This window comes from Mixophyes fleayi, chromosome 2 (genome assembly GCF_038048845.1).
Source record: "Mixophyes fleayi isolate aMixFle1 chromosome 2, aMixFle1.hap1, whole genome shotgun sequence".
Lineage (NCBI taxonomy): Eukaryota > Metazoa > Chordata > Amphibia > Anura > Limnodynastidae > Mixophyes > Mixophyes fleayi.
The window spans coordinates 38,678,841-38,698,540 of NC_134403.1; the positions used below are offsets into that span (position 1 = coordinate 38,678,841).

Here is a 19,700-nt window from a genome sequence, read left to right on the forward strand (position 1 = left end):
GCTGGCCTTTGTAGTGTGAGGTTAATGGTGCTTGATTGCAGTCCATCATCATAGCTTAGCTAATGTTTTAGTATGTGTTGGTTACAAGTTTACTTTCATATTTATATAGCATAATTGAGTTATACAGGAGATAAACATGACGTAAACAGGAGTACAACACTGTACCTGGAGATACTCCTACAAGAGAACAACATCTAACACTCACCTGTTCCATTATCCTCCATCTAATTCATCTGCTTTATGCACTACCTGGACACTCCCTAATGAAATATTTGCAAACAACGCTTCTTAAAAATGCATGTGCTTTTATTTTTGTTGCTGTTTGTGACCTCTTCTCCCCACTCCACCTCTATGCTGCTGTTATCCTCTTCTCAGTCTAATTTGAACCACTTCTCTCTCCTATTCCTACCACATACTGAGTGTCATTTAACACAACATTCACAGCAGGCAATATAAACTCCAACTCTGGCAGTCCAAACCGATCCCCCACCTGCAAAAGTGCTCCCGTACTGCCAAGAATGAATGGAGAAAATCCCATTAAAATACAGATCTCCTCCAATAAGTGTTCCCTGTATTCTTACTTTACCGCCCTCAATCTCTTACCCACCCCCACCACCTTTGCCACTATCAACTCTCTTCTCTACCCACCTCCACCACTCTATATTTGTTCCCTCACTGCTCATGACTTTGCACCTGCTACAAATGCAAGATCGACACCATCTCCTCTCACCACATTTATCACCCTATACCCAACTTCTCTTCCACTCACCTACTCACCCTCAGTTCTTTCCTTCCTATTACTGTAGAAAGTATTCATATTCCCCTTCCCTCTCAACCTGTCCACTTGATCCTGTTCCTACTGAACATCTCCACACCCTGCCCCCAATACTTGTCTGCATCTAGCCCATCTCTTCAGCATGTCTCCATCCACTGGTGCTTTTCGTTCCATCTTCAAACATGCGCTCATCTCTCATCCTCAAGAATCTCTCTTGACTCTATTTCCCTCTCTAGCCACCACCCCATTTATCTACTCCCCTTTGCTTCCAAACTACTTAAGTCGTTTGAGCAGAGAAAGTGTATCATTTAGTTGTACCCACTCTCCTTGACCCTTGGCAATCAAGCTTCCTCCTTCTGAATTCCACCTAGACAGTCCTCACTAGAGTGCCAAATTATCACTTCTCACTATTCATCTATCTTGACCTCTGTCCTTTTCTCCTTGAAACCATTCACTACCTTGGACTTCACAGCACTCATCTGTTCGTTCACCTCCTACCTTCTAAACATAGCCAGAATATGCCTCTTTTTCACTCAGGATCCCAAACCCTTATTCAATATCTCAATATATCCCGCCTTGACTACTACAACCTACTTCTATCCGTCTTTCTCCTCTACAATCCATCCTAAATGCAGAGTCGAGACTGATCTTCCCCTCTTGTCACTCCACATCTGCTGTAAAACTCTGCTAAACCCTACACTGGCTACCCATTTCCTCCAAAATTCAATTCAAGCTACTCGCATTCATCCTCCACCAACTCCTCCCCTCATATACCTCTGACCTCATCATGAGATTTACTACCTCTCAGCATCTTTGATCTACCTATGACTCTCCTCCTCTCTGGTAACCACCTCTCACTACCACCTCCAAGACTTCTCCCATGCTGCTCCTCACTTATGGAGTACCCTACCTGACAAAAATCCACCCCCAACTTTCAAGTGATCTGTCAAAACCCACCTCTATTATAGCCTATGCTACCCCGAACTGATACTATACATTTTGCACTTTCTACCGCAGGCCTGTCCAACCTGCGGCCCTCCAGGTGTTGTGAAACTACAAGCCCCAGCATGCTTTGCCAGTAGGCAACCTGTTGATAGCTGGAAGGGCATGCGGGGACTTGTAGTTTCACAACATCTGGAGGGCCACAGGTTGGACAGGGCCTGTTCTACCTGCTACAGTCCTGTCCACAGAGTCCCTCTAGCTCCTATTGTGTCAGCATTGCCACCTCACTTTAGATTTATGTGCAATTATATTTTGTAGGATTTGTAACTTTGACAGTTTGGTGCTGCAGAGGTTTGTGGTGCTTTACAAATAAATGATGATGATGAACCTGAACACAATGTACCTCTTGGTCAGTCAGCTAAGGTGTCCTAATGTTTTATCTTTGCATTCAGGAAAGGAAGACTTCAATTGAATTGACCTATTGACCCCCATAAAATAAAACCACAGCAGTGATCTCTATCTTTTAATCTGAACATAATTGTCCTCATATTCAACTAAATTATTAGATGTTGGAGTAATAGATTTAGTCCAGGCAGTTGTCGGTACTGTGCATATGGTTGTTTGACACCTTTATCCTGTTTACTCTCACAGGGGATTTGAAATGAAGTTAAAAGGATTCTTAGACAATCAGGATTCATGGTCTAATCTAGAAGATATTAAATTGGTGTTTTGCCTCAGAAAGTCAGATTATTCAGGTATGTTTGTTTATATTGTCTCTTTACAGGACTACTTCTATGCAGCAAAATATTACCACAAACCTTTTGTGCAAAATGAGCTTTGTTGTTCTTTGAGCTAAACCATTTATCTGTTCTGATTATGCTCACCTAATTCTGCATGAAAAGAGCTTTCATTATGTCAGCCTACAAAGGTCTTAAACTCAACTCCTTTCCTGTAAGGACTGAAATGAAATTAATCTGTGAACATCATGTCTTTTCTCTATAGAGGAGGTGTCTGAGATATGGAAAGAGGATCACTTCTTTGGTAGCCAGTATCTGAATGGAATTAACCCTATGCTAATCAGAAAATGCTTCAAAATCCCTGATAACTTTCCAGTTAGTGATGGAATGGTGGCCGCATCTCTGGGGACGTCCACCAACCTTCACAAAGAACTAGAGGTGGGGTGTTTGTATATCAAGTGATAACCAATGTTGGTTCTTGAAAGTAAATAAGTCAAATATGTTGACTCCTCCATCCTTTAGTGCATAGTTAATGTAAACTTATCCTTCATGACCAAGATATCTTTCAGTAAACTGGCTCATATGTCTTGCAGAATGGCAACATCTTTCTGGCAGATTACAAGATTCTTCATGGGGTCCCTGCCAACAGCTCCATTAATGGTAAACAACAATACATTGCTGCCCCTATGTGTCTACTGTGGAAAAATTCTCAAGATCAACTTCTCCCAATCGCCATCCAGGCAAGTTTTTAGTTTTCTACTGTCTTTTTGGTGTAAATTGAAAAGCCATATTTAATGTAAACTTTTTCAGATTTCTGTTTTTGAAATATCCAATCTGGTGTCCAATATAATCTAGATACGTGACAATAGAGAACATAAACTTTCATATATCCAGTTTTCCCCAGTGCTGTAGATCCGTAATCCAGTAATTTGAGCATGATTACTGGTATGGCCACAAAATTCAGGGCAACAGTTGCTCCAAATAAGCTCTGCACATCATATGCCTTTAATCCATACTAAAGGTTTAGTATATCATGCTGATAACTGTATACAATGGGGTAGACTGCATATGTTTTGTCCCCAGTAACAGTCTTGGCACCTGTGGCTCTAGTTACTGTATGTCCTTGAACATGGTAAAATGAATTGAGAGGTATTATGGAGCTAAAAATAAACTTGTCAGCAGGTACATGTCAAAAAACAGATTGAAATCCCAGTTGGTAGCTCAACATATTGTACACCTCCTGGCTCATTCTTCAATCCCAAATCAGAAGACCCTGCTCTCAAATTGTAACAATGTTTACTTGAGCATAAATTAATTCATTGTTTCCCCTCCTGTAGACCAACTGGTATTGGGCTCATTTAGAAATGTCCTAAAAAACATCAGATATCCAGATGGAGCATTACTTGTTTTTCCACAACTAAGATCTCCTAACATTGTAATACATTCAGCTGCTTAATGTTTTAACACATGTAAATTTCTCTGCAGTACAAAGGGCTTAATCAGTTTCAGTTTTTAGCATGGCTGTATATGCAGTGAAGATGTACTGGTCGCTTCTAAACCACATGGTAAAGGATAAATGTGTGGTTCTAGATGGTGCTGTAGAGTGACAGATCTGTTTTTATTACAGTTGTCTCAAACCCCAGGAGAGAACAATCCAATTTTCCTACCCAATGACTCTGAATCTGACTGGTTACTGGCCAAGATCTGGGTGCGCAATTCTGACTTCCAAGTGCATCAAGGGGACACTCACCTTCTCCGCACCCATCTCTTTGCTGAGGTCTTTAACATGGCGACCACCAGGCAACTTCCAATGGGCCATCCAGTGCACAAGGTGAAAAGTGTTTAAACCATTGTCTTGTAAAGAGTTTGACTCACTGCAATGTTTCAATAAATGAGCTACAGGGCCAACCACATGAAGGCTTTCATTGTGGATTAATGTTATGTGGCTGCTAACTATTTAGTTATCAAGGCATATGTAGGCATTTAGCATTCCTAAAAAATGCTAATCTTGTTTCCTAGATCTTTCCATTTTCCATGTTATCGTGGTGGTTCATATGGGCAATTTTGTTGTTTAAACTGGGAGAGCAGAATACAGATATCATCCAGTGCCTGACAGCATAAGATCTGTATTTATATTTCAATATTGTAGAATTTGGTTTGATTTGGTTGAAATGTTGTAGAAGAGTTTTATGGCCTACAGAGCATCAGATGACATTGCCTAAATTTTAAGTAAGGGTGTAGTCATTGTGCTTTCTGATGGGACAAAATGAGGAGGTGGTAAGTGATTTCATTGAGTTTGTGATTTCCACTGCATTTTTGATTGCAAGTGATTTTTGGTTAAAGTGTGGAGTTGGATCCAGTAAGGAGTTGAATCCAGGAAGGGGTTTAATGTTGTAAGGGGCTAGCAAAGGTTAGTACTTTCAAGTTCACTGTAGGCTATAAGAAGTGAAGTTAGTCATTATAAGATGAGTGGTAGCAGGCTTGAAGATATCACTTAATGCATCTTGTCATATGCATGCACACTTGCAGCAATTGTTTCAAGGTTTATACATCTGAGAAATGTGAGCAATTGGTCTCTTTGGAAGCCCAGGTAACTGATCAAAGGCAGAACATTGAGAGAGATTACCAACCTGGAGCATAGTTTACAGCTCACCGTTGATGCATTAGCTGAGCAGGGTGGAACAGGGGCAGAGGGGGATGCAGATGTAGGCAGCTGGGTAAGTTACTAGGGGTAGCGGAGGGAGAAAGAGGCACGCCAGTTCTGAGCGAACTAATCCCAGTAGATTTGCCAGATTGGATGAAGATACTGTGGAAGGCAGTTCACAATTGGTAGAGTTGGGTAAGACTGCTTCCTCTAGCAACCAGGGGAATGGTCTCTTCAGCATAGAGGGGACCAAAGTAACTCAGGGATCCAGGCAGTCTGTGGTGGTAGGGGATTCAATTATTAGGAAGGTAGATAGGGCAATCTGGTACCGGGACCGTGCATACCAAACAGTGTGGTGTTTCCAGGGTGCTTGCGCTCGACATATTGCGGATTGGGTAGACAGATTGTTGGGAGGAGCTGGGAATGACACAGCAATTTTTGGTGCATGTTGGCACCAATGACAGAGTTGGAGGAAGATGGGGTCTCGTAAAGAATGATTTTAGGGACATAGGTCGCAAACTTAAGGCAAGGACATCCAAGGTAGTATTTTCAAAACTACTACCTGTGTCACGCGCTAGTCCAGGGAGACAGCGGGAGATAAGGGAGGTCAATGCATGACTAATAGATTGGTGTAGGAAGGAGGGTTTTGGATTCTTAGAGCACTGGGCTATTTCTCGGTCAGTTGCCATCTTCATTGTCGAGATGGATTGCACCTGAATGAGGGGGGTGCTGTGCTAGGGGAGAGGATGGTTAGAAGGTTGGAAGATATTTTAAATTAGACTTCAGGGGGAGGGGCAAGCAAGTATTTACAGGATAGACCTTTAGTAGTAAGGAGGACAAGGGGGTGGAGAGGGGGAAAAGGGAAGCATAGCTGATATGGAGAGGTTCATGTTAAAGAAAAAGAAATACCTAAGGGAAGCAATAGACTTTAATGTATGCTTGCAAATGCAAGAAGCCCGACAGGCAAAATGGGGGAGTTAGAACTAGTAGAAATGAATGAGCAATATGATATAGGTATTACGGAGTCCTGGTGGGATGATACACATGACTGGGCAGTCAACATGGAAGGCTATACTCCAGAAGGGATAGGGTAAATAAAAGGGGTGGAGGGGTATGTCTTTATGTTAAGCAGACTTAAAACCAAGTATTCAGGAAATTATTTATGAGAATATTGGTGATAATATATAGAGGCATTGTGGGTGGAAATATCCAGTGGAGGAAACAGTGCAGAGAAGTTTCTGATAGTAATATGCTATAAACCACCAGATATTAGTATGATTGAGGAAGCCCAATTTCTACAGCAAATTGAAAGGCTACACAACTGGGTCAAGTTTTAATTATGGGGGATTTTAATTATCCAGACATTGATTGAAGTACTGAGACCTATGGTACAGCTAGGGCAACAGGTTTCTGAGCAGGCTTAAAGACCATTACATGTCCCAAATAGTAGAGGAACCAACTAGGAACCAGGCTGTACTGGACCTAGTAGCAAATAATGTAGACATAATATCAAATATTCAAGTAAAGGAGCACATGGGAAACAATGATCAGAATATGGTCTCATTTGAAATTTGTTTCCAGAAACAATGGTATAAGGGGTTATCTAGGGTTTTAAACTTTAGAAAGGAAAATTTTAATATGCTAAAGGAGTCTATAGTGCATAGACTAGTACAAAGTTTTTGAAGGAAAAAATACGGAAGAAAAGTGGGCTGTCTTTAAAATGTTGTTGGAAACATACATATAAGTTCATTTCTATGGGAAATAAATGCGACCCCTAAGAAGTGTGATGGGTGAATTGATAAATGATACTAACGAAAAGGTATTAAACACTTTCTTTTCTTCAGTATTTACTAGAGGATTAAATGGTAGGAATCATACTTAAAAACAGAAATTAAACCATACCATTAATTAATACTTGGCTGACAAAGGAAGAAGTCCAAAGGCGACTATAGAATATTAAGATAAATAAAGCTCCAGGTCCAGATGGCATACACCCAAGGGTTCTTATGGAGCTAAACTTAGAACTGGCAAGACCGCAAATCCTAATTTTCATAGTTTCAATCTCATCAGGCTCAGTACCAAGGAATTCGCGTATAGCAGATGTGGTGACTGGTTGTCTCTGGACGAGATCACAACCAGAGAAGACATGTAAGCCTGACATCAATAGTGGGGAAACTACAGAAGGGATAGTATATTAAGAGATAGGATTCATGATTACTTGGTGGGCAACAAGATTATTAGTGGGAATCATGGATTTGTAAGGAATGGGTCTTTTAACTTAATCATAGAAAGTAATTAGATTAGTTTGAGTGGGAACTTAGACCATTAGACCACCGTAGTACAGTAAATGTGGTCTACTTAGATTTTGCAAGGCCTTTGATACAGTGCCACACAAGAAGTTAGTTTATAAAATAAGGGAACTGGGTCTGGGAAACATTTTTACTTGGGTTGAAAACTGGTTAGAGAAAAGGGAACAGAGTTCTGATAAATGGAATATTTTCTAGTTGGTCAAAAGATTTAAGTGGAGTACCACAAGGTGCTGTGCTGGGGTCACTTCTTTTTGATTTATGTATTAATGACCTTGGTGATGGTTTAGAGAGAGTAAAGTTTCCATTTTTGCAGATGGCAATAAACTTTGTAAGGTAAATTCAGAGCAAGATGTAGTTTCTCTACAGAGGGACTTAAACCTCATTCCATTTGACCGCCCAATAATCCAGTTTATTTAACATAGATAAATGTAAGGTTATGCATTTAGGGATCAAAAACAAGCACGCAATCTTTAAATGAAATGGGATTAGTTTAGGGGCATCTATAATGGAAAAGGATTTGGGAGTGCTCGTAGACAGCATTAGTGTTCAATGTCAAGCAGCAGCTGCAACGGCAAATAAATTATTGGCATGCATAAAAAAGGGGCTCAGATGCAAGGAAAGACAGTGTAATTTTGCCACTGTATAAATCAATGGTAAGACCTTATCTTGAATACGGGTTACAGTTCTGGGCACCATTCAATAAAACATACTTTGGAACTAGAAAGAGTTCAAAGAAGAGTGACAAAATTGATAAAGGGTATGGAGTCATTAAGTTATGAGAAGAGGTTAGCTCATTTAGGCATGTTTACTTTAGAAAAGAGGAGTCTAAGAGGGAGTCTGAGGATTCTATGACATTAAGGCTAGACTTACTAACCTGCGGGTTTGAAAAAATGGGGATGTTGCCTATAGTAACCAATCAGATTCTAGCTATCATTTTGTAGAAGGTACTAAATGACAGCTAGAATCTGGTTGCTATAGGCAACATCCCCACTTTTTCAAACCCGCAGCTTAGTAAATCTAGCCCTAAGTGTCAATACAGAGAGTTTGTTCATGGAAATTATTTACCCTAAGGACTATACACAGGACACACGGTTACCCCATAAAGTTAGAGGAGAGGAAGTTTCACAGCCAGCACAGGAAGGAATTCCTTACAGTAAGGGCAGTCAAGATATGGAAATCGGTGCCAGGGAAGGCTGTGATGGCAGATTCAATGGATATGTTTAAAAAAGGGTTAGACAAATTTTTAGTGGAAAAGTGTATCCAGGGATATGACCGTTAATTAAAATGAAGGATAGTATGGAGAGCACAGTGGCTTAGCGGTTAGCACTTCATCTTCACAGTACTAGGGTCATGAATTTGATTCCCAACCATGGCCTTATCTGTGTAGATATATGTTCTCCCTGTGTTTGCGTGTGTTTCCTCCGGTTTCCTCCCACATTCCAAAAACATACTAGTAGGTTAATTGGCTGATAATCTCTGTGTGTGTTAGGGAATTTAGACTGTAAGCTCTAATGCGGCAGTGACTGAATTGAGTGCGTTTTCTGTACAGCGCTGCGTAATTAGTAGCGTTGTATAAATAGCTGATACTAGTAGTGTATACAGCAACAAATAGGACTGCAATATTGAGTCTGGAGGGATTTTTCCCGATTCAAATAGATTGGCGGTTGCTTAATCTGGATCCATTTTAAATATATGTGAAGGATTGCAGGAGATCCAAAGTAGGTTGCACTTGATGGACTGGTGTCTTTAACCTCATCAACTATGTAACTATGAAATGGTGCTGTGATCACACCTCTCACAAACTGCCATAATCACTTGTCTAAGACTTGATTAAATAGTTTGACATCAGCCATTCCCATATATGCCAGAGTAGTAAAAACCACTAATGCAGGACTTTTACGGACTTGTTTACACTTTCTCTATATAATCATTTTTGAGCCGCTGATTCTAAGGCGCAAATTACTAATTGAAGCAGATTTTAAGGGTTTTAGATTTTATGCATTTGAAATGCATCTCATGAAGTCCTCATTAAGGTCTAGAATAGGTGTCTATAAGCAGTATTTCTTTATATTTCTCCAGCTAATTATTCCACATGTTCGCTTCACCCTGGAAATCAATGTCCTTGCCAGAAGTCAGCTCATTGGTCCTGGAGGCCTCTTTGATCAGGTGAGACCCTTACTATGCAAAGTTTACTCAGACTCCATTCTATTGCCAGCTCTGTTGCCAGATTTAATCTATTTAGTGCTTTATATTGACTTGATCCTGTTATATCAACATTTACAGTAGTGCAGTGTATCAATGATCATCAGGAAATTACAAGATGCATTATTGCAGAAACATATCTAATCTAACACTTGGTCCACTTTTTTCCAGGTAAATGTGACTGGAAAAGGAGGACTTCCAATACTACTGAAAAAAGCAATGGATGGGGTCACTTACAGCAGCCTCTGTCTCCCTGATAACATCCAGACAAGAGGATTGGAGTCCATTCCCAATTACCTGTTCAGGGATGATGGGATGAAGATCTGGTTGGCTGTGGAGAGGTAGAGATGCAAGTAGATCTGCAGAACATTGAGCTATTCCAGCTACCCACTGAGAGGGAGATGGGCTCATTGCTGTCTTTAAAAATCCTCAAACTGGTCTATACATAAGTTCTCATATAGCATAAATGTACTGTAAAGCAACCAACAAATAGCAATTTCTCCAACATGTTTTATAAGGGGTGTTCCGGACATCTGTAATCCCAGACCCCTTTATTGCCCATGTATACTCTCCATACTTGAAAATCAATTCTTTGTGCCTCAATATTTCTTGATTTCTCCACTCAGCTTTGTGTCCAACATAATTCATTACTACTATGAGAGTGATGCAGTGGTCAGTGCAGACCCTGAACTTCAGGCTTGGGTGGCAGAGATCTTTAAAGAAGGTTTCTTGTCATATAAATCTTCAGGTAAGAATTAAGAACTTCTTCTGTATTTTATTTAATCTGAGTTATAAAGCACATTGGTCAATCCGACTATTTTCCTTCCAACCTCATCCCCCTTCTCCAAAGCTCTCATGCTAATCTCACACTCAATTTGTCTAGTATGGTAAAGGGAAAAAGTACTACTTGTATGGGGCACTCCTGGGATACTAATATCATGTGGCGCAATGGGTTTATTAATATTATGGTTCTAGTCAACAGAATAAAAGACCAACCTGGACAAATTCTAAATTCAAATTCAACTTTCATTATATACCCATAAAATAAAAGGCAATATTTAGTATATTCATGCTACTGAGGGAGCACCCATTTATACAAAGTATAAATTCCATAGACCAAAAACCTTATGGTTTAACATGTCTGATTAAGTTAGTTCCTTGCACTTATACACCATCTAAAATGTAAGAACGCTATTGAAACTGTTCTGCTTTAATAGTCGTAATTTCATTGCTTTTTGGAGATTAAGTGGAAGCCTTAATGGACGTGCTCCTTGTGCAATACAGATATGTTATGCCATCACATCCTGTGGTTAGCATTTGAAAGAAACGGCGCAAAGGCGGTGAGAAGTGAAAAACAAGCTGGTGCTCATGGAGGTTACATGTGTGCATGTGATCACACAGCTGGTGGGCAGTGGGGTATGTGAGAGACATGCACTGGAAATGGAGGGTGCTAGGTTTACAGGAAATCTTAGAAAAAATTGCTTAACCAAAATCTTAGTGGATAGGTGGCATAGACATCCAACAGAGGTGGTAGAGGAATATGTTGGCGCTATATAAATAAATATATAAATAAATGATGATGATGATATAATAGAGCAATTTAAACACACTTGTTGATTAGGGATTAAAAAAATAGTGGAAACTAGATGGGCCAAGTGCTTCTTATGTAACGTCAAATTTTTGTGTTCATGTTTGTAAATTTGAGATCATAGATATTTTAACTTTACAAAAAGCTATGAAATTCCATAGACCAAAAACGTCACTGTTTAAAATGTCCAATTAAGGTTCCTTACACTTATACACAATTTCAAATTCAAGAAAACTATTGAAACTCCAATTCAAACTCCAAAAAGCAATGAAATTACAGGTTCAGCACGATCATGGAGGGAGATTGCTGTCACTTACAAAATGGCGGAGCTGCGAATTCACAGATTTGTGTGTTCACTGGAATACACACATGCAGTCTATGCAACTGAAGGTCTGCGCAGCTATGGAGCAGAAAAGATAATCCCAACATCCATCCCACTCAGTCCTGATTTATAGGCAATGTTATGTAATTCTGTGAAATTCCCTATCTTTAAAATGTGGCATATTTTACCAAATTGTAAAAACTAACTTTCTCAAAGTTGTCACCACTCAAATTCACTCCACAGCCCTAATGGCTTTCAAACAAAACAAACCCCAAGTCTTAAAACGCCCTATACACTGAGTTGCGCTATCCCAAAAAAATAGCACAGAAAACCAGTGACTTTTTGCTAAACAGGAAAAAAATGAGATTTTCACCTTTAGATTATCCCTAATATGTGTCTTTTTTTTTTTTTTTTAAAATTCGGCATGCGGCACCTATGGTTCTCCATTGGCATTCCAAATTTCACCTTAATAGCTATAATACTTTTTAAAATGTAGCCCTTCAAACACCATGCCCCCCTCTCACAAAATGAACATGGCACAATGCCCTTTATTAGATTCAACCTTAATATAAGGGCACGACTGTGCCCTTATAATAACTCCAGTTTTAATAGTATCTGTGAAAAACATATGGTTTGACGATGACAATCAGCTGGTGTATGATCATATCCTGACTGTACTAACGGGTCACAGTTTTGCCATTACATACATGTGATGTCACTTTGGACATTGATCCTGGCACTCAGACTAATCAGCAGGGATCAGCTTGTGGCTGCCTGGCATTAGATATAGTGTTCTGTGAATGGTAAAGTTTTCCCGACCTTTTAAAAGACTTGGAGACAAATTCAATAACAGGAACGATATAACTTGGCTTTAGCAAATCTAGAAATTCTTATTAATGGTGATTGTTACATACGTTCCAAGATACCTTGTTGCATCGAATCACATATTAAATCATCCTGTAGTGTTGGTGAGGTCTAGTCTTTTAATGGACTATTTCCCTCTGATAGGAATGCCATCGTCTTTGGAGACCAAGTCCTCTCTGATCAAATTCCTGACCATGGTTATCTTCACTTGTTCTGCTCAGCACGCAGCTGTCAACAATGGTCAAGTGAGTGACATAGAGCATCACAACATACAATCTTATATGCTTTCTAACCTATGCAGTGTCAGTCTTTCCTACGATGCTCTTGATTTGGAGGATTTGAGGCTACACATCAAGCATTATGATTAGGATCACCTATATCTCTCACTGAAACAGAATTGCTAACACAATGTTAACTACAGTATGTGCTGCACAACCTCTTGTCAAAATTGTCCCACCTCTTTTGCATTTGCTATATGCATGGTTGACAGACTAGACATTTAACTGACAACTGATACATGCATGTTGTAAGCCTTCATTTAATATTCTTTCTTGAAATCGCATTTGCATTTCATGTGACAATATTTACTGGCCCGTGTGGAAAATATATTTAGATACAAAATATTACATTTACTTAATAAAGTAAAATCTACTGCTCTCATGTATCATGCCAATCTGTAAATATCCTATGTATAATTAAGAAAATATTGACACGAGAATTACACATTCTGGGTAAATTATTCATGCATATGAATACATTTCAGATGATCCATGTTTCTATTGCAGTTTGACTTCTATGGCTGGATGCCCAATGGTGCATCATCCATGAAAACCCCCCCACCCGCAGCTAAAGAGGTCAGCACACCCCAGACTATCATGGATGCATTGCCAGAAGTAAACACTACCACTCTCGGAATGACCACAGTATGGGTGCTTAGTGATGAGCCAAGAGACCGGGTGAGTAGCAGGATCCTGTATGGACATGTAAGCAATAAGCAGATCTGCTCCTTTTGTGTTCCTATTCTGGGAAATATGTAACAAAGAATTGCTGCACAGACCATGATGTATAGAGCTGTCTGAACCCATAATTCATTCATTTACATGCAGTTCTGTTCTGTAATGTATTGACGAATGGACCCAGTCAATACATAATGAAATCATGGCAAAATGAGGGCTAAAATATCTTCCATTAACTAGATTTCTTTTTGCTCTCCAGAGACGTTTAGGGGATTACCCTGATGTACGTTTTACAGAGGAGGTCCCGCAGAAATTCATAAAGGATTTCCAGGACAAGCTGGTTGAAATTTCCAAGTTCATTAATGAACGGAACAAGGGCATGTATTTGCCTTATCCCTATTTGGACCCAAAAGTGATCGAGAATAGTGTCTCTGTCTAACATTAATAGTGGTGGTGGATCTACTGGCTGTAACTTAACCAGATATTCGTTTCCCATGTGTCCTGATCTGATACCTTTTTTTGGGATATGACTTGATGCACTTGTAATTCCAGTTGAGCTTCTTCAAGCTCAATGTCAGAACATGTTTGCAACATTGTTAAAAGTTTATTCAGTGGATGTCTTGTCTTCATCTTACCATGAACAAGAAGAAAGAGTTTTGGTTACTTTTTAAAATTGCACTTAGGTGTAAATAAAAATGTGTCTTTATTGGTATGTTCTAAAATTAGTTATATTGTGAGGACTTCCATTGTTAAAAACTGCAAAATAAACAAAGTAGTGTGTCAGAGAGTTAATAAAATACTTGAAATTGTCTTGCGATATTTCATCAATTTATTTTATCCGTTACCATCTATATATTCCAGCAGTAACCCTCATGTCATTAGGTCAAATATATATTTGTCTTATACAGGGATTGTGTGCATTAGGGATTTATGGATTAGTTTTTGATCAGCTAGCACTATTCCACAGTATTGTGATTAAAAGTAAGTGGAGCTAATTTCATTCAAAAATATAGTTCATATCAAACCTAAATGAACATGTTCATATTTTACCCTTTATGGATTCACTATTCTTTGAATTTGCTGCAAGTCAAATATAGTTTAATAAAATTACAGGGGCTTAAACAATCTTTAATTGCTCCTTGTGTTTTGATATTGATTTATAACTACAGGCAGTTGCAAAAGGGAGAAGTTCTCCTGGTAGTTGAATGAATGGGGTTGACATTAAGATCATCATCTATTTATATAGCACCACTAATTCCGCAGCGCTGTACAGAGAACTCATTTACATCAGTCCCTGCCCCATTGGAGCTTACAGTCTAAATTCCCTAATATAGATACACGCATACACTTCGATTTTGATAGCAGCCCAATTAACCTACCAGTGTGTTTTTGGAGTGTGGGAGGAAACCGGAGCACCTGTAGGAAACCCATTCAAACACAGGGAGAACATACAAACTCCAGATGTAAGGCCATGGTTGGGAATCGAACTCATGACCCCAGTGGTGTGAAGCAGAAGTGCTAACCACTAGCTCATTGTGCTGCCCAGCTGATGATGAAGATGATGATTTCAGAGCAGGAAATTCAGAACGCGGGTATAGATGCACCATTGGCTATATTATTTTACCACTTCTGCTATAAAGCTGCACCCAACCATATGCTGATCTGTTGGATAAGTGTTTAGTAGTCCAAATTCTGCAGTTGTATATAGCTTTTAAGCAAGTATAGCAATGACTCACCTTTGAGATAAATCGGCTAATGTTGTGTGGACAGATATTGGCTTTTGGTGACATGAGCTGAACATCTTTAGTCAGCCATGCAGCTAGTTAACCTTCATTTCAATGAATTCTCTTAAATAAGTGCCAAAGATAAAATTGAATGTTGTGAACACCATAGGGTTAATTTACACTATAATGAAATACGTCAATTTATTTTAATGTGTCCATCAGTTCCCAAAGTAGGGGCATTCTGTAAATTTACAAGGATATTATAACATACTTTCTAACCCTTCATATTTCTAATTTATAGAATGTGATGGAAACAGGATGCAGAGAACCTAGAGAGGCGGTTGTCACACCAGGTGCACGCTTCCAATGTCATTACAATTGGGCCCATTTTACTTCTCTCATAATTCTGTGTGGGCTCTGACTACACCAGTGGGAGATGTGTTAGAAACCGTTATGGGTTATAGGATTTGTTATGTTTAAATTATGCCAGGTGGATAATCCGTAAAACCATGGCAACATAGACTCCATTGACTGGAAGTATAAAGGTTTTCTACCCACAAACTGTAAAAAGCACTTTAATGTTGACGGTTTAATGTTCAGCAATGCTGGTGGCAATCATGTGGAAACCCCATTACTGACCCATTTGTTTCATCCCCAGTGGTCCCATCGTTCTACACTGTCCATTATCAGACTTCCAGGAGGCCTAATAGTGGGGGAGGGGGGTTCCTAGTCAAATCACCTGGGTAAGGTATTTTATCCTGTCAGAGGCTGCATTGGGCCAGGGGAGCTGTCAGTTGCCATGGTCACCCAGGATGTTGGATAAGTAGAATCCTGAGGTTTGTTGATTATGGGAAAGATTGATCTAATATATCCTATGGTCAGGGTGAACTTGCCATCAATTCTCTGTTGGATTTGTGTGTTATTGAGGCTTTTTACCAGTCATTTACTTTGGGAACGGTAACCTGCAATTTGCCAGACTGTTACACAGTTAGTGATTTATACTTTTACACTGTTGTGTTAGGAATACCTTGAACACTTGAAAAAACTCTTGTATTTATACCTGATGACAGTCCAAGTTTTATCACTTGGACTGTCATCAGGTATAAATACAAGAGTTTTTTTCAATTGTTCAAGGTATTCCTAACACACCAGTGTAAAGTACAAATCACTAACTGTAACAGTCTGGCAAATTGCAGGTTACTGTTCCCAAAGTGTTCAAGAACCATATAACCTCACATTTGGTGACAGCACAATGGGATCTCCCTCCAACCAGGAAAATGTAGTGAACAAGTCAAACGGAGATGGCCTAAAATGCATCCAAGAAACCGCATCTAAGAGTTATGTCATCTGTGAGGAATGGAGATAACTGCAGCAGACAAACAAGTGGTGATAAAAGGAAGCTGGTCCAATGAGACAACGAGGAAGAGGACTCCAAAATTGAAGAATGGGGACAAGTCAGGAGATAATGGTTGATCAAAGGTCCCCGGTGCTTACAACAGGCATTGGATGTCCAGCACAGCTACAAGAATACATGGTAATACTGGGACAAGAGCCAGTACCGCTGCCTCTTTTGTGTGGTGCTGCAAGTGGTTTTGAAAGTGCCAGTTTGTTTACCTGTTCCAATGAGATATGAACCAAGGTTGGGCTATAGAGATGTGCCAACCTATTTGGAAAATACCACCAATATCGATACTCATTTAAATGTGTTTGAATTGCTGCTGATATTACACAGGATTGAGGAGGCGGAATTGGCTCAATATCTAGTGCCCTGTCTCACGGGGAAAGCTCTGGAGGCATATCTTCCTGGGGAAAGCTCTGACACATGACTGGCACATTAAGTCTCCAGGCTGACAGAATAAAGACAAATTTTGGTGCGAGGAGGGGTGTCCTTCCATGTAGAATTTTTCCAAATCAAAGACATACTGGAGCAGCTGCTTAATAAAATAACGCCATAAATCAAAGAATGGGATTGGAAGCAGAGGAACCCAGAGACAGCAGCGCATTTGGCCAAAGAATTTCTGCCCAACCGACCAAGGTACAGAGGGGTCCACTGAAGGAAACAGCACAGCTACCCGAAGGTTTTGGCAAGGGGCAGAGACACCACTGACAGCAATTCATCTATCTCTACAGCGGTCCCTAGAAGCAGAAACCGTACCTGCATTTTCTAAGTCTCACAGATATTACAACTGCCAACAAGCAGGGCACCTGAGTCAGTCAAAAACATGGGTCGCTGTGTGTGGAGAGGAACAAGATCTGCCCGATAGGGAATACTATCAACCTGATGCGCTAGAGACGGAGGAGGTAGTTTACCAGGTTGAAGTTGTAGCGGATGTGGGGAAGGCTACACCTATGAATATGCAAGGCCACCTGCAACCTGTTGAATGGGCAAAATTGTCAGGGCATGTGAGAATCGGGTGGTTCCATTTTTTATTTTAGTTCACTCTGACTTGGTCTCCAAATCCCAGTTGCTGAAGAACCGCAGAATCTGCATTACCCCAGCAGAAGGTCAAGAGAGGGATATTCCCATGGCCCGTGTTCAGCTTGATTCGGGGGGCTGGTGAGGGAGATGGAAGTCAGAATGTTGTAAGGAATACCAACCCATGTGTTGCTGAGAAATGATCTGGTCAAGGGATTGGGCAGCTATTTCCTTGGTGGTTGTTAACCAGAGTCAAGCTCACACCCAGCCTCAAGATTTAACTAGCTCTTCAACGCCAGTAACCGAGGGCTAACCTGAATCGGCTCCAACAACCCATGAACTGCCGATGGTGCGTAACACAGTGTTACTGATGTTTACGTGGACTTGGGGGAAGTAGATAGAAAAGCGTTTTTTGGAGCCCAACAGGCTGACCCATCACTAGCATGGCTACCTAGTGCAGCTGAGGCAGTAAAGGACCGATACACTGGGGACCGGTTCATGTGAGAGAGGGATGACTCTGTCAGACCCCACTTAGCCTGGGCTGCCCAGGAAATGGCTGGTCGTACCTTAGCACAATCACACACTGCTTTTAGGCATGGCTCATGGCATCCCTTAGCTGGACACATAGGAGTTTGTAAAGCTCACTTATGGTTCCTTCGTAGCTTGCCCAGAATCAACTAAAACGTTAAGCACTATCACGCTTTGTGCGAGGTATGCCAATGCTTTGATGGTCCACAACAGTGAGAAACTTTATAATTGGAGCCCTAACTGGGTGTGGGAGGGGGGTGTTTATCTAGCTCATATTACCTGGTGGAATTGGGAAGGTTTGGCCAGGGACATGGTTTATCCTATTAGAGGATACCACAGGGCAGGGGGACTGACAGTTCCCACAGTCACCCAGGATGGAGGATAAAAAGGAGCCCTGAGGGCCCTGTGGTGTATTTTTTTGGGGAAAGACTGCCCTATGGTGATGCTTTGGTCAGGGTAAACTTGCCATCAGATGTGTGCATTACTAGGACTTTTTTTTGCCAGTCATTTACTTTGGAAACTGTAATATGCCATTTCCTGGACTCTGTTACCCACTTGGTGACTGTATTTTACACTGGTGTGTTCTTTTTCTGTTAAGAATATCTTCAACACTTAAATCTTTTTGGGTTTATAACTGGTGTCAGTCCAGGTAATATAATAAACCCCATAACCTCAGACAGAACATTACCAATTATGGGGCTTGTCGTGAGTAACCCCCACACAATTGCATAAATGGATTATGTAGCTTTTATTACACCATATATGCATACACTAGTGGTTATTTATTCTGCACTAATTGAACTCTGTAATTGGTCTTTGAAATGCTGCTGGCTGAGATCAGTATGGCAGCATCATGTGATAAAAGGTTGAGATTGTAGTAATGTGTGCATTGCACATTAGAAAATACATTAGAAGCAACTTTATGAATTGGTGAAATGTGTGCAGAATGCATAGAGTTGCTGGTCTTTGTAGTATAGCAGTTTCCCATGCTGTTGCTTTTTCCAAATTAACCAACTCTCACCATAAGATTCTAAACTGTATTACCAGTCACTAATAAAATACCAAACAAGGATCAAAAATTTAATAATAAACATTATTAAAAAACCTGTGTTTGCGAATTTATAAAAAATATAGGCATTTATTATTATATCTCCATATATAAAAACATACACCATAAAACAACAATTGAAATGGCAATATATAAATCCTGGACTCAGAAGACAGCTCTTATACAACTTGTCAAATTATAAAACTCTTTCATTCATTGCTTAGTCATTAATTCAGTGTTCAATTCATTTTGCTCTCAATCCAAACAACATAAACAGAACAAATTAGCCCTTCTGATAATTATATGTGATTGTTGTTGTGTCAAAGTCACTATGAGGATCCATAAGTAAATCCACAGTCATGCAAACATTTTCATATAATCAGACCGTCAATATTAGACAATTAATATGAGTTTGGAATAATGTAAAATACGGTTTAGCAAGAGATACTTGCAGGGAGTAGTCTGTCGTCTTAAAGTTTACAATCATCCTTAATCACTGACATGTTCTGCCCTAGCCAGTACACTGCATATGCACACAGTGCTGCTGGAATCTCCTATCATCACTGTCCATGAAAGGATAAAACTCAAATGTACTTATTTTTCAGTTTGGCAATGATAAAACAGTGAGTATCACTATCAATCCTT

The 19,700-nt window shown here is 40.0% G+C and overlaps 1 protein-coding gene across 2 annotated transcripts in view; it reads left to right on the top strand.

Moving 5' to 3' along the window:
* Positions 1–14,148, top strand: part of LOC142140072 (hydroperoxide isomerase ALOXE3-like) — a 30,657-nt gene extending 16,509 nt beyond the window's left edge. For both annotated transcript variants that reach the window (XM_075197931.1, XM_075197932.1), the window contains 10 exons: positions 2,369–2,472; positions 2,720–2,892; positions 3,048–3,194; positions 4,082–4,285; positions 9,487–9,573; positions 9,781–9,950; positions 10,236–10,357; positions 12,528–12,628; positions 13,169–13,339; positions 13,599–14,148. In XM_075197931.1, coding sequence (XP_075054032.1) covers positions 2,369–2,472; positions 2,720–2,892; positions 3,048–3,194; positions 4,082–4,285; positions 9,487–9,573; positions 9,781–9,950; positions 10,236–10,357; positions 12,528–12,628; positions 13,169–13,339; positions 13,599–13,778 — 1,459 coding nt within the window. In that variant the 3' untranslated portion in view covers positions 13,779–14,148. The remainder of the gene's footprint in view (positions 1–2,368; positions 2,473–2,719; positions 2,893–3,047; positions 3,195–4,081; positions 4,286–9,486; positions 9,574–9,780; positions 9,951–10,235; positions 10,358–12,527; positions 12,629–13,168; positions 13,340–13,598) is intronic.
* Positions 14,149–19,700: the final 5,552 nt, after the last annotated feature.